The 13,898-nt window shown below is 37.7% G+C and overlaps 1 protein-coding gene across 1 annotated transcript in view; it reads left to right on the top strand.

Annotated features, from left to right (window-relative positions):
* Window positions 1-13,898, top strand: part of ALG13 (ALG13 UDP-N-acetylglucosaminyltransferase subunit) — an 80,173-nt gene that overhangs the window by 27,966 nt on the left and 38,309 nt on the right. Inside the window, 9 exon segments of the mRNA XM_054580358.1 lie at window positions 4,547-4,628; window positions 4,819-4,981; window positions 6,767-6,842; window positions 7,915-8,023; window positions 9,051-9,115; window positions 9,624-9,724; window positions 12,036-12,163; window positions 13,092-13,341; window positions 13,772-13,885. Of these exon segments, the coding sequence (XP_054436333.1) occupies window positions 4,547-4,628; window positions 4,819-4,981; window positions 6,767-6,842; window positions 7,915-8,023; window positions 9,051-9,115; window positions 9,624-9,724; window positions 12,036-12,163; window positions 13,092-13,341; window positions 13,772-13,885 (1,088 nt within the window).

The following is a 13,898-nucleotide window of genomic DNA, read 5'->3' as shown; positions in this document are numbered from 1 at the left end:
TAGGTATACAGTGCCCTAAAGGATCACAGCCTTTCTTTCCAACTTTTTTCCCTCCAACATTACTATACCACACTTCCAGACAGACTTTTATACTTTTTTCCTTTGCTTTGTATCTCAAATATGTCAATCCTGTGAAACTTTCTCAGCTCCCCTGAAGTTATTTCCTTCCTTTGTATTACCCTAGCATCACCCAAGTAATTATGGTACTTATTGCATTGTATTTGTTTTCATGTCTGTTTCTCTCATTGCTCTGAAAGTTTCTTGAGGGCAGGGGCAGTGCGCTACTACTGCCTAAGTAAGGTGCAAATAGTAGGAGGTTGAGAACTTTTAGCAGGTGAACAAATTGTCCTTCAGCATAAAATTTTTCTTCGAAAAAATTTTAAGGAAGGCCTTTTATCCTGATTATTTTATTATTGAATAAAGACTACACAATATTTGACTTCTGTAAGTCTTGCTTCACATTGTGGAGCAAAATTCAGGCAATGTTTTGATGATGGTAAAACAAGACTAGACCTTGGAAGCACTGCTAGGATGTTACAGTAATCTAGACCAGTGATCCCCAACCTTTTTAGCTCCAGGGACCAGTTTCGTGGAAGAGTTTTCCATGGGTGGGAGGTGGGCAGGAGGTGGCGCTCAGGCAGTAACGAAGGCGAAGCTTGCTTCCTCACCCGCTGCTCACCTCCTGCTGTGCAGCCTGGATCCTAACAGACCATGTACCAGTACTGTACTGGTCCACAGCCCCGGGGTTGGGGACCCCTGCTCTAGACAAAAGACCTGAACTAGGCAAGTGGCATTAGGATGCAAGAGATAACTTAAAAGATAAGTATAAATTGGGGCACATTATTCTTTTATCAATGGTACCACCATCTAATTTGTTTGGCAAACATTAAGCTCCTATAGTATGCCAGGCATTTTACTGGGCTTGGGGGATGCCAAAATGAATACAATAAAATTCTTGCTTTCCAAGGGCTTAAGGGACAATGAAGACAGACATGTAAATGTTGGGAAGTGATAAATTTTAATAGATGTAGGTGTAAAGACCATAGGAGAAAAAGCACTTGATTCTGCTTAAGGGAATTTAGAAAGTTTCATTGTGTTAGTGACATTTAAGTGGAGCATCAAAAGATGAGTCCAACAAGTATGAAGGTCACTACTCAGGAAACACTATATGCAAAGGCATGGAAGCAAGAGACCCTTTAAGACTCAAATAGTTCGGTGGAGAGAGGATAATGCTAAAAAGATAGGCTAGACTTACATAATGATAGGGGTGGTAGGCCATGCCAACAATTTGGCATTTTTATTGTACAGAATACATGTTTTCTGTACAATGATGTTTTTCCCAATATTTTTGAAATTTTTCAAACATACAGAAAAGCTAAAAGAATTTTATAGTCAGCATCCATACCCACCACTTAGAGTCTGCTCTTAATATTTTAGTATCCTTGTTTTATCACATAATATTCGTCCCTCTATGCATTCATTAACCCATCTTAATTTTTATGTATTTCAAAGTAAATTTCAGATACCAGTACAGTTGCCCTAAAACACTCATTTAGAATTTTTAAACAAAAGTTGTGATATAATGAGAATTGTTTGAGGAAGAGGACCATTAACTTCTGTTTTAGCATTGTACGTAGCATTGCCTGAGATGAGATTTAGACATTTAGATTTTTACCAGGATTCTTTAAACCTGCAATTCAGTATTTTACCCCGACATTTTATTCTTAAAATTTTCATAAAGAGAAAAGTTAAAAGACTTTTATAGTGAACCTTCATATATCCACCTCCTAGTTCCTACAAATTATACAGCTCCATTTTCAAATGAGTCTTGTATATCTCAGAGATACTGAGTTAAGCCCTGCTGAGTGTGTGCAACCATGAGAATATCATATATAATTATCATCCGTACATATACACAGAGCTAATACTTATCAGCCATTGGGTATTTGCATGCACAGGATAGTATATATATATATGTCTGATTGGGGAATACATATATAAAATGAGTGTGTGTTCATACTGAAATTTAAGTATGGAAAAGCCAGGTAGTAGCAGGTACTTTTCCTTATGTGTTGCCTTGCTTTGCTTAAAAGTGAGTTGCTATATCTCAGTTCAGGTCATAAAATTTATATTTGAATTGTTTGGGTTTTTTAATATAACTTTTATTAAAAGCAGTGATCAGTATTAATGAGCCTTCCATAAAATATATTTGGGAGCCAAGTTTTTAAAAAGACTTTTTAAATTTATTTTTAGACAGGGGAAGGGAGGGAGAAAGGGAGAGAAACATCAGTGGTTGGTTGCCTATCATGTGCTTCCCACTGGGGTTCTGGCCTGCAACCCAGGCATGTGCCCTGACTGGAAATTGAACTGACAAGCCTTTGGGAACCAATTTTTACGCAAATAAATGCCTAATGTTCACCCTCGTACCTTTCACCTTCTGTGTTGACTTTGAACTCTGCATTTTGTAGTTAGTGTGAGAGTGAATGCTGGAAGCTAGCCATCTTCACCCAGCCCATTTGCTCTATCTCGAAAGAGTGGACATGAATACTTATATTAAAAACAAAATAAAACTTAAATCTGGAAAAGTAGAATAAGAAGTTAAGCCTCCATCTTTTTTAATCTCATGTGCTTCATAGTAACAACTATTAAGTTTTGGTGTATATCCTTTTATATTATTCTCTGCATTTTTTTATGTAATTAGGCTCATCTGTTAACATTCTGTTACTTGTTTTTTTTTTAGATACCTGTCCTTATCAATAATATAGATCTCCCTCATTTTTTTTTTTTTACTAATTTACTGCCATTACATCCTAACTGGCACACCTCAACAAATACTCCACCCACAATTTGTGAGAGAACTACTATTTTATGTTGAGATACCACCAGGAACATAAAAGTTATCATGCCTAGTTTTGCCTCTTCCAATCAAAATGGAACTAATTGCCAATTGAATAGTGAACTTGTATGGTCATCTCTATAGTCTTTCCTGTTTATTCATCAGTTCTGGTTAGCTGGGTTCCTTAACTACGCCCTAACAACTGCCTCCAGTTATTAGTCTTTCTTAGTTGGAGTTCCTAATTATTCCTGTCCAAAGTACAAAGGGCTTCTCTGTTCAAAATCTGCTCATTATTCTTCAGATGCCCCTTGGGGTGGGTGAAACTTCGTAATTTAAACTTTGCTATGAGTAAAGCTTAGCTTGACACTTCTCTCAGTACTTTGAAATGGATTTACTGGTGGAGTTGGGAATTGTGATTAAAAAAAAAAAAGGCTACAGAAGAAAAATAAACCTGCTATCAGAATAATGGACCTAGTATCAGAGAACTTGATTATTAGCAGAAGTTAGCCCAGGGTAGTGTAGGAAGGTAGAAAAAAAGACTCCTTAGGGTAATCTTCTGCCAGGGAAGCTTTGTGGCAACATCCTCCCACAGATCACAGAAAATCGTCTTTGGTACCTCATGTTGCTGCTACCAGAAATGGCCTCAAGTGAAATAGACTTAATCACTAGGGATTACATACTGTACACAAGACAGAGGTTTTTTAACAAACGTTCAAAAAGGTTTTGGAGCAGTTATTTAAACAAAATTCACCCTGGTTGGTGAGGCTCATTGGGCGTTGGCCTGTGAACCGAAAGGTCGCTAGTTCGATTCCCAATCGGGGCACATGCCTGAGTTGCGGGCCAAGGTCTCGAGTGGGGGCGTTTGAGAGACAACCACACATTGATGTTTCTCTCCCTCTTTCTCCTTCCCTTCCCCTCTCTTAAAAAGTAAATAAGTAAAATCTTTAAAAACAACAAATTTTATTACATGGATCCAGGGAGCATTTTTACTGAAATAATTTGGTTAGTAAGCATGGCCTTTGAATTGTTTTTGAAAACACTAGCAATCAAAGGAATCAACTAAGAAATTAATTGATTTTGTAGCCCCCAAGGAAATCTCTTTAGTAGCATTGCTCTTACAAAGTATGTTTATATATTGCTATTCAGTACAGTGGGTAACATTTTGAATAAATTGAAGTCTGTTCTCCCATATCTGAGTTTGGGGTATTTGGGTGTTTGGCTTAATTTGTCCATTCATTTTCAGAAGTTGAGCTGGGTCTTTTGACTTCTGTTAGGCATTCCATTATATTCAATCATTCATTTTATAAAAGGTCCTATCTTTTCAAATTTGTGAGTTAGTATTTGTTGGCTATATTAATTGCAACATGATTGAGGCTCACAGTATAGCCTTAGTAGTGATGTTAATCTTGGCATTTAAAAGCCCCTGTCAAGAAAATCTCTTTATGAGGTATAGCTTGCATTTATCTATTTTTAGATTTTAAAAAACATTTTTCCCCCAGTTTTACTGAGGTAAAATTGACATGCTAAGTCAAATAAGTCAGATAAAGACAAATACTCTATAATATCACTTGTATGGAGAATCTAAAAATCACAGTGTAAAATAAAACATTCATTTTAGTTCATCAGTTTCTGATTTGCAACTCAATTTTAAGTATTTCATGGTTATAAGATATATAGCATTCACTGTCTGTGTGTTTTTCTCTTCTTCAGATTCTACTCTGCTATTCAAGTAATGGTCATTATGATTCAGTGTACTCAAAACAATTTCAGTCAAGTGCAGCTGTTTGTCAAGGTACGTGAAGGCTTTATAAATGTTTGGGTGTGATTTGTTGCCAGTCTTTAGATTGAGGGACCTGCCATGAATAACTCTTTTTAAAACCTTGTTGGTACCTGTAGAATTTGTATACTGGGTTATGGCTATTTTCACATTGTTATAAGAATGTTATTTGGATAATTGGAGTTTTGACCATTCTTTTCTTTAGCTGTATTGTATGAAATTCTCTATAAAGATGTGTTTGTTGTGGATGAAGAAGCATTGAAGACTGCAGTTGAATTGTTTCGAAGTAGTTCCAAGAAGAACAGAAACAATGCTGTCACTGGCAGTGAGGATGCCCATGTTGCCTACAAGAGTTTAACTCAGGATAGGTAATAAAGGGAAAGGGGACATCAGCTACCAGCTGATCTTTCTGTATAAAATTTGCAAGTGGAAGAGAGCTGGCAAGCATTTATGACTTAGACCACACAAAGACACATACGCACTCATTCTTGCTCTCTCAAAATCAATCAATCTCTCTCCTCTTCTCTTTTCTCTTCCCCTCCCTCCATCTATCTGCCTCTCCCCTCTTCCACCCCCCTTACCCCGTCTCGTATGTATGTGTAGAGATACACATTTTTAATGGGGGAAGAGAAGTTTTGCCAAAAAGATAGGTTGTATTGTGAGATGCTCTGGCTTTGGGGTTTCGGTCCAAGTCAGAATCAAGTTTTTGTTTTTTGTTTTTAATTGCTAGAAGAGACTTTAAAATTATCTAATCCTGTGATTCTCAAACTTTAGTTGTATACAAATTACTTAGGGTACTTGTTAGAAAGGTTGATTCTTGGGACTACCTTCACAATATATCAGGTCTGAGTAAGGCCAGGAATCTGTTTTTTTTAACAAATATGCTCAAGTGTTCTGATGTAGATAGGCTGTGGACCACACTTTGAGAAAAGAGCTGATTCTAAACTAGCACCATAATTTTGTAGATGATAATTGAGGTTCAGAGTGGTCACTTGACACACATGTCCAGCTAGTACAAAAAAGTATTTTTTGAGCTAAGCGGAGTTTTAGGAGCTGAGAGTCTGCCTTTTATACTCACTAGGAGTATAGATTGTGGCCTCTGAGGAAGCAGCTATTACTGAACAGCTTTAGTCAAAAACTTTGTATATGAAATATTTTTTCCTGATTACTAATTCTGTCTGGAAATTCAGATAAGCTTGGTGCCAGTCAGGTCTCACCTTGTCTTTTTGCCTTGCAGTTCTATTTCTTGGGTAGGTAATGCTTTGAATTTTTTTCTTTTTGGTGGTAGAAGAGGTTTTTTTTTTTTTTTTTAATTTGAGAATGCAGGGGACAACGCCCTGCATTCCCAAATAAGTTGCTTTATTCTTCTGTGATTTGGACTGAGGCTTATAGAAATTATAGTATTAGGAAGGCAGCATGTGTTAATTATCTATTGCTACATAACAGTATTCCCACAAGCTTGGCAGCATAACACACACATATCTCACAATTTATATGGATTAGGAATCTGGGCACAGTATAGCTGGGTCTTTTTCTTAGGATCTCAAAAGACTGCAGTGATGGCGTTGGCCAAGATTGAGTTATTTTCTGAAGCTTTGACTGGGGGAAGGATCCACCTCCCCACTCAACATGGTTCTTGGTAGCGTTTAGTTCCTTGCAGCTGTAGGATTGAAAATTTCAGTTTTTTACTGTCTGTCAGTCAGAGGTAACCCTCAGATCCTTGCCACATGGTTGGTGAACATGGCTGCTTGTTTCCTTATAATAAGCAAGAATGAGTGATTAATAAGACAAGCACTACATTCTTACATAATATAATGATGTACATCCTGTTTATTGATTAGAAGTAAACTTAAAGAGAAGGGAATCACACAAGGGTGTGAACACTTGGAGGGTGGGAATCTTAGGGACCTTCTGAAGCATTTGTCCTCCCAGGAGTTATGAAATAATAGGAGGTAATCTGCTAAGTATATTGTAGTGCAAACTGATACAAAGGAAGCATAAATGCGGATATTGACTGGAAAAGTACCTCATTTTTTTTTTTTTTAGAACTGACCTACTTTAGTACCACTAGGTGGTAGGATAGTCATAAGATTTAAGATTTTCTTAGGTAGTACATTTATATAAGACATTTTGTTCTAAATCTTTTCAATTAGGACTGAAGAGTGGGGTGATTGCTGCAATGTCGAAAATACACCGGAGGGGTACAGTGGAGGAACAGAAGAAGCAAAGGTTTGAGATTTACTAGGGCAAAAACTTTTCATAATTTTGGTTTGCAGCAAACCGATTAAGGTCCAATGGTCCATTCTAGTAATATGAAGTCGGGGAGGAGTTGATGTTTTTCTTTATGGAAGTCTTAATCTGAAAATGTGAAATGTATGCTTAATGTTCTCGGATTTTTATTCTTTTGGAATTGTTGATATTTTTCAAAATAAACTGAACATTTAAATTTCAGGAGCTGTTACTTGAAAGTTATATTACGAACCCAATAGATACTTAGTTCATAATCAGTTTTACAATACTGAGGTTTCTTTTTTTGTCATTAAAGAATATAATGCTTATCCTTACCTATTCAAAGAAAATAGGTTATAATCCCGGTTGGAGAAACAGATATTTTATCATCTGTATAGGCTTAAAATTAAGCAGACATAAAGTTGGAGGCAAGCCAAATAGGGTAAATATTAGTATTATAACAGTATCTATGTATGCCCCAAGTGATGGTAATTTGGGAACAGTATTGAATATGGTGGGATTCTAGGAAAGGAGAAGAAAAGGGTAATTCCTTTGGAAATTACAACAGATTTCAACCAAAATGAAGTAAAGTTTTAAGATTTTTCCAGGTGATTTTAGGGTACAGAAACAGTTGCGCCTCTGTGTGCATCTCAAGAGGAGACTTGTTGAATAGCTCTGACTGAATCTTTAATCCTGGTCTGTGTTGCATTGATAGATACGTGATGTATCCTGAGTTTTTGACTGCTTGAGACAGTATTTCTCTTCTGCCATCTAAAACCTTTTAGATTATTTGCATATTGCTTCTTTAGTCTCCTGATCTAAAACCTTTTAGAATATTTGCATATTGCTTCTTTAGTCTCCTTCTTTTAGTCCATCTGATTTAGGAATCAGATGGGAAATATTACAGTAAAATTTATTGTAGAATTTATTTCTTGTTGTAATAAAGGAAAGGGAGGCATATGTATAGTTTTTTTTTTTTTTAAGGAAAAAAAAGAACCTTAATTTTTTCTTCTTCATACAAGGAAGACAAGCTAAAGATGGTGAGTTTGTAGCATGATTATTTTTGTTTTAGTCTCCAGAAAATCCATCAAAGATGCTCTTCCCCTATAAGGTGCTCAAAGCTCTGGATCCAGAAATCTATCGTAATGTAGAATTTGATGTTTGGTTGGACAGCAGAAAAGGTAATGGAATATCAGCAGGATACTTCTGAATCCTGACAGATCAGGAGAATAATTTTGCAAATTGTTTCTAATAAGACATTTTCATTGTATTGTTATGAAAAACAGCAAGGTACATAATTTTTGCCTTACTCAGTAACATGATTTAAATCCAAAGGAGGAAACATACAGGTTTAGAAGTGGGGAGGGATCTTTTAGAGTCTGATATTTATTGTGGATTTCAACTTAGCTTCTATGTGGAGACAACCTTGATAACCAAGAGTACCAGAAACTTGTAGTAATTAAAAATCGGCTCATCTTAAATTTAAACGGTTGAGACTGGCCCTCATTAATAAATGAGTAGGTCAGGTTTGGCAAATATGGGTTGTGTACCAGGTCTGACCTGCCACCTGTTTTTGTATGGTCTCTGAGCCAAGAACAGTCCTTAAATTTTTGAACTGTAGGGAAAAAAATGAAAAGAATGGTATATTATGTGAAGTTCTAATCAAAATTATATGAAATTCAAATTTCAGTGTTCATAAGTAAAGATTTGTGACAGAGTTGAGTAGTTTGGTCAAAGTAGGCTTTAAAATTCTTACAGGTAGCCTTTAAAGTTTTATATTCAACACATGGAACCACATGAACCTAGGCATAGTTAACAATATAGAATGAGGTTAAGACCTAGTGGAATACAGTAAGTTGTTAAAAATAATAGACTGCTTTGGAAAAACTATGTATATTTTTTTGAGATATGTTACTTTCAAATTTTACCTTATGGGTGTTTGACCAACTCTAAGATTGCAACCTCCTCATTTCCACTTATTTGTGTTTTGTAACAGAAAACTATACTTACCAGTCTCCTTAAATTGACAACAGAAATAAACCATCAGGACTGATATAATGACCGTTTAGGAACACACCCCCTCCGATTTTTACTTATGGAGGTAGCATTTTAAAGACACTATGGTAAAAGTAAATTAGAATATTAAATGATATAAAATAGGAAAGGAAACAGTTTTATTGAGTATAATTCTTCATTTTCTTTTAATAGAACTTCAAAAAACTGATTACATGGAATATGCTGGAAGACATTACTATTTGGGAGACAAGTGTCAGGTTAGTTCCTTCTTTAAAGAAGAAGTAATTTGTTTTTCCAAGATTGTGGTTTTAGTCATTAATAAGAGTCAAACAAAACTAATTTACAGAATTCTAGAAAAAAATTTTAATGTTTGTGTTAAATTTTAATTACAAACTTTTGTGAATAGACGTAGGCGTTTTCAGCATGCACTACCTCCATTGGACCAGACTGGCAATGTTGCTTTTTTTTTTTTAATATTTCATTTACATATTTTTAGAGAGGGGAAGGGAAGGAGAAAGAGAGGGAGAAAAACATCAATGTGTGGTTACATATTGCCAAGCCCACAACCCAGGCATGTGCCCTGACTGGGAATTGAACTGGCGACCAGTCCACTGAGCCACACCAGCCAGGGCAGCAGTGTTGATTATCAACTGCTTTAATAAGTAGATACTGAACTCCATTTGGGGAAATGCGGTGTTTTTGGCAGAAGCCACATCTGCCAACAGACTTGAGACTGGATGTATTCTGTCTGTTCATTTCTTTCAGGTTCGCTTGGAATCAGATGGGAAATATTATAATGCTCATATACAGGAAGTTGGAAATGAGAACAATTCAGTAACAGTCTTCATTGAAGAACTGGCAGAAAAGTAAGAATATAATAATGTGTTGAATTACTAAAATCTTTGGCTCCTGATGCCTTTTTGTAATATTAAATTGAGAGTTACCAGGATGCTAGGAAGAGAACCAAAGTTACATGTGGTACTAGCCTAAGATGACTAATCTTGAAGTGTGAAAGTGTATGTTAAAGTATGAAATCTCAATACAGTTATGTGCTGCATGATGGTGTTTCAGTCTATGACAGTGGTCCTGTAGGATTATAATGGAGCCGAGTGTCATGTAAGAAATGGAAAAAATATGTGGTTCAGGAGGAATCTCTTTTCCTCTGATGGGAGCAGTATCTGTGGAGCATGGCAGTAGATTCCCTCTCACTCACAGCACCTCAGTTGTGAGTGCACAGATCACATCCCCATCAGTCAGCTGTTGACCTGTTTCAGCACAGAGGAGCCTGTCCCCCGATCACTACATAATTGGGGGGTGCCACAGCCCTCCCAGTTCCAGCATGACGGTCTTCAGAGTACATTGTTCGTTGAGGACCTAAGATGCTAGAGAAGGACACAAGTCCACAGGAGCTACCTTAACAAATATGAAGTGCCACTGACACTTCAGTAAAAGCTGTCCGGGGTAGTGTGGAACCAGCCTGTCCCTGTACTTTGAAAATATGTTCAGGTCGTAATAATGTAAAGCATAGATAAGTTTCATTTCTTCATCAGTTCAGTGTCGAAGAGAGCCCTTTATGCCAGATAGGGTCAGTGGAGCCAAAAACAAATTTCCAAAGTCAAACTACTGAGTCCCCAGGTCTACACCCTCTCCACGTTAAACACCCTCTTTTTTACGAATACCACAAAGTTCCTCAATCTGACCACTGCTCCAACATGCAATAGCCCAATCCACGTTGCCATGACAATCCCTATGTTCCTTTATGTCTCCATCTAGTTTCTTCTTCCTGCTGATCCTCAGGCCACCTTTCACTCCCTCCCCAGCCATTTTCTCCTTGATATTTCCAATTAATTCAGCCCACATGGAGCTTCATGTTCATGTTCCTCCAGCCCACAGCATTCATGGAGCAGCACTGAGAGCTGTGATGCTCTGTGTCTGGGCCTGTTGGAAGGAAGCGGGGGCAGGGTTTGTGGGGCAGTGTCTATAAAGTCTACGGTAGTGCCCTAGGTCTTCACATTCACCCACTGACTCACCCAGAGCAACTTCCAGTCCTGCAAGCGCTATTCATTAAGTGCCCAGTAGAGGTGTGTGCCATTTATCCTTTATACCATACCTTTTCTATGTTTAGATATGTTCGCATACACAAGTACTTATCATTGTGTTACAATAGCCTGCGGTATTAAGTAACATGCTGTACAGGCATGTAGCCTAGGAGCAAAAAGTTACACCATTTAGTCTAGGCACATAGTAGGCTATACCATCTAGGTTTGTGTAAGTGCGCTCTGTCATATTCACATAATGATGAAATTGCCTAATGATGCAGTTCTCAGAAAGTACATCTTTTGTTAAGCAATACGTGACTGTATACATATGTACAAAAGTTGATAAATTTTAGGCACTAGCCAGCTTATTACAAATAGTAAGTGCAACAGAATTCTTTTAAAAAACTGTTCGTACTAATTGGAAAGCTGGTTTGCCAACTGAGCTTCTGCCAATATATCACAGCACCCTGTCATTTTCAAACATTTAATGTGCTCCAGAGTTGTCTGGAGAGAACGTTAAAGCACAGATGGATGACCTCTGCCCCCAGTTTTTGATTCAGTAAGTCTGTGGTGGATTTTGAACTTCTAACAAGTTTCCAGGTGACTGCTGTTAGCACACTTTGAGGACCATTACACGAGGCTATACTGCCGTAATGACCAAAAAATCTCAGCAGCTTAGAACAATAGTCACTTCTTGTTCATTTAGCATGTTCATAGTGGATCAGCAAAGGCGGCCTAGGCCAACAAGGCTCTCTTTTGGGTAGAGTAAAAAAATATGCCATGTCAAACCATGTGCTGGCTCTTAAAGCATCGCCTTGGTTACATAGCTGATCCTGGAGTCAGTGGGCTGGGAAAATAAAATTCTCCAAGGAGAGGCAACAAATAAATATGTGTAAACTAGTCAGCCACAACCTTTCCTTTGGGACATGATTTGTACTGCAAACATCTGTGAAATTGTACAAATCACCCTTAGGTTTTCTAATCTTAAAAAAAGAAAATCAACCTCAACAGGGAAAGAAGTATCAATAGTTTTAAGTAGAATACACTTGAAAATGAAGCAGAAGGGGTGGGGTTTGTGTATCAAATGAGAATTACGTCTGTGTTGCAATGGCCTCATAGTGGTATCTTTAACTTCAAGGCATGTTGTTCCACTGGCTAACTTAAAACCAGTTACTCAAGTGACACCTGTTCCTGCCTGGAATGCTATGCCTAGTCGGAAAGGAAGAGGTTACCAGAAAATGTCCGGGGCCTATTTCCCAGAAATGGGTTTGTATACTGAAGATTTTTTAAATTTTCCCCTCGTGCCCTAGCTGATGTGGCTCAGTGGATTGAGCGCCGGCCTGCGAACCACAGGGTCGCCGGTTCCATTCCCAGTGGAGGGCACCTGCCTGGGTTGCAGGCCACATCCCCAGCAGGGGGTGCGTGCCATACAACCACACAGTGATGTGTGTCTCCCTCTCTTCCCCCCTCCCTTCCCCTCTCTAAAAATAAATAAATAAAATCTTTTAAAAATTTTCCTTTGTTTTACCCTACATTGTAATTTTTAAAAAAGGTATAAATAAGCCTTGTTGTAGGGTGGAGTTTCTCAGCTTAGGCACTACTGACATTTTATAATGGATAATACTTTACAGGGAGCTGTCCTGTGTATCCTGAGATGCTTAGCAGCATCCCTGGCTTCTATCCATTAGATGCCAATAGTATACTTCCCTCAGTTTTGACAACCAAAAATGTCTCCAGAGATATTCCACATCTCCCCCAAGGTTAGGAGGGGCAGAAGCATCCCTGGCTGAAAACCACTTTTCTAAGGTACTTCGTGTACACTTAAGCTGAAGTAGATTTTAGATTCTAAAACTTGAAGGAAAATGGTTTCTTAGAGAATTACGAAAACACCTCACAGAAGCAGCCAGAAATATTAATAGGCATTAACTCTACATTTTAATGATCAAAGCTGCCTATCCTAAATGTAGTGCTGAGATGTCCATTGATACAGAAATTACTGCTGGTTTTGCCTTTCCAAACAGAAGATCTAGTATAATCCTTAAAAAAGTACATAAATTCGCTCCCTGTATTTTTTTATTTGTTCCTAAGAAAAACATTTCAGAGTTTTTGGCATTTGTGGGTGTGGTGGGGAGACACTGGGTCTTTTGCTTTTTGGTTATGAATATTATTTGCTATTTCTTTGTTTGCCTGAAAGTAATGCCTGAGGTAGACGTGAAGCAACAGAAGAAGATGTTCAGGAAAGTGAAAGGAAAAGAAATTTATATGTCTATGGCTTACAGCAGGGGAGACACCCTGCCTGCACCCAGGCTTCAGCATAGTATCATGCATTACGGGCATGACCCTGCAATGCACTACTCACAGACAGCTGGCAATGTTACGGCTAATGAACATTTTCATCCTCAACATTCATCTCAGAGACAAGGTCGGGGATATGGGATGCCCAGGTAAGGCTTAACTGACTTTCTAAATAATGTACATCTCTGTTTAGATATTGGAAATAGTTCCTGGACAGATTTACATTAGAATTTACAAACATCTTAAATGTTTAGATTCCTTATTAATTTCATCCTATGGAAAGCGTAGAGGATGAAACTTATGTACACTTAAATTCTTGTCAAAAGCATTTATTGGAAGGTTCACATTCCCACAATCGAGGGAAATAACGGAACAGTTGAAGAGGTGCTAGAAGATAAAATGCCATCAAGATGTGAGTGTCATTAATAATGGATAGGCCTAATGCCAGTAGTAAGGAGAGCAAAGCTCTTTGTATGTGTATATTTTTAGAAAGATGTGTTAATTCTATTTAACTACAAAGATTGACTACTCAAACACTAGTGAATAAAGAATTGTGTTTGCCTTTCCCCTTCTTTTTAGGGACTCATCTCGCTCTATAAACAGGCCCAGTATGGCAGACCATAAAGTTGGTTTTTACTCTGGCCCAGGGAAGAAGTGCTGCCAGAGCTATGATAACTTCTCCTATAGATCTCGGTAAGTGCATTTG

Source organism: Pteronotus mesoamericanus, unplaced genomic scaffold, assembly GCF_021234165.1.
Source record: "Pteronotus mesoamericanus isolate MK-2021 breed Mesoamerican mustached bat unplaced genomic scaffold, CSHL_Meso_final contig_58, whole genome shotgun sequence".
NCBI lineage: Eukaryota > Metazoa > Chordata > Mammalia > Chiroptera > Mormoopidae > Pteronotus > Pteronotus mesoamericanus.
The sequence above is the reverse complement of the archived record's forward strand: the minus strand, read 5'-3'. Positions and strand labels throughout refer to the sequence as shown.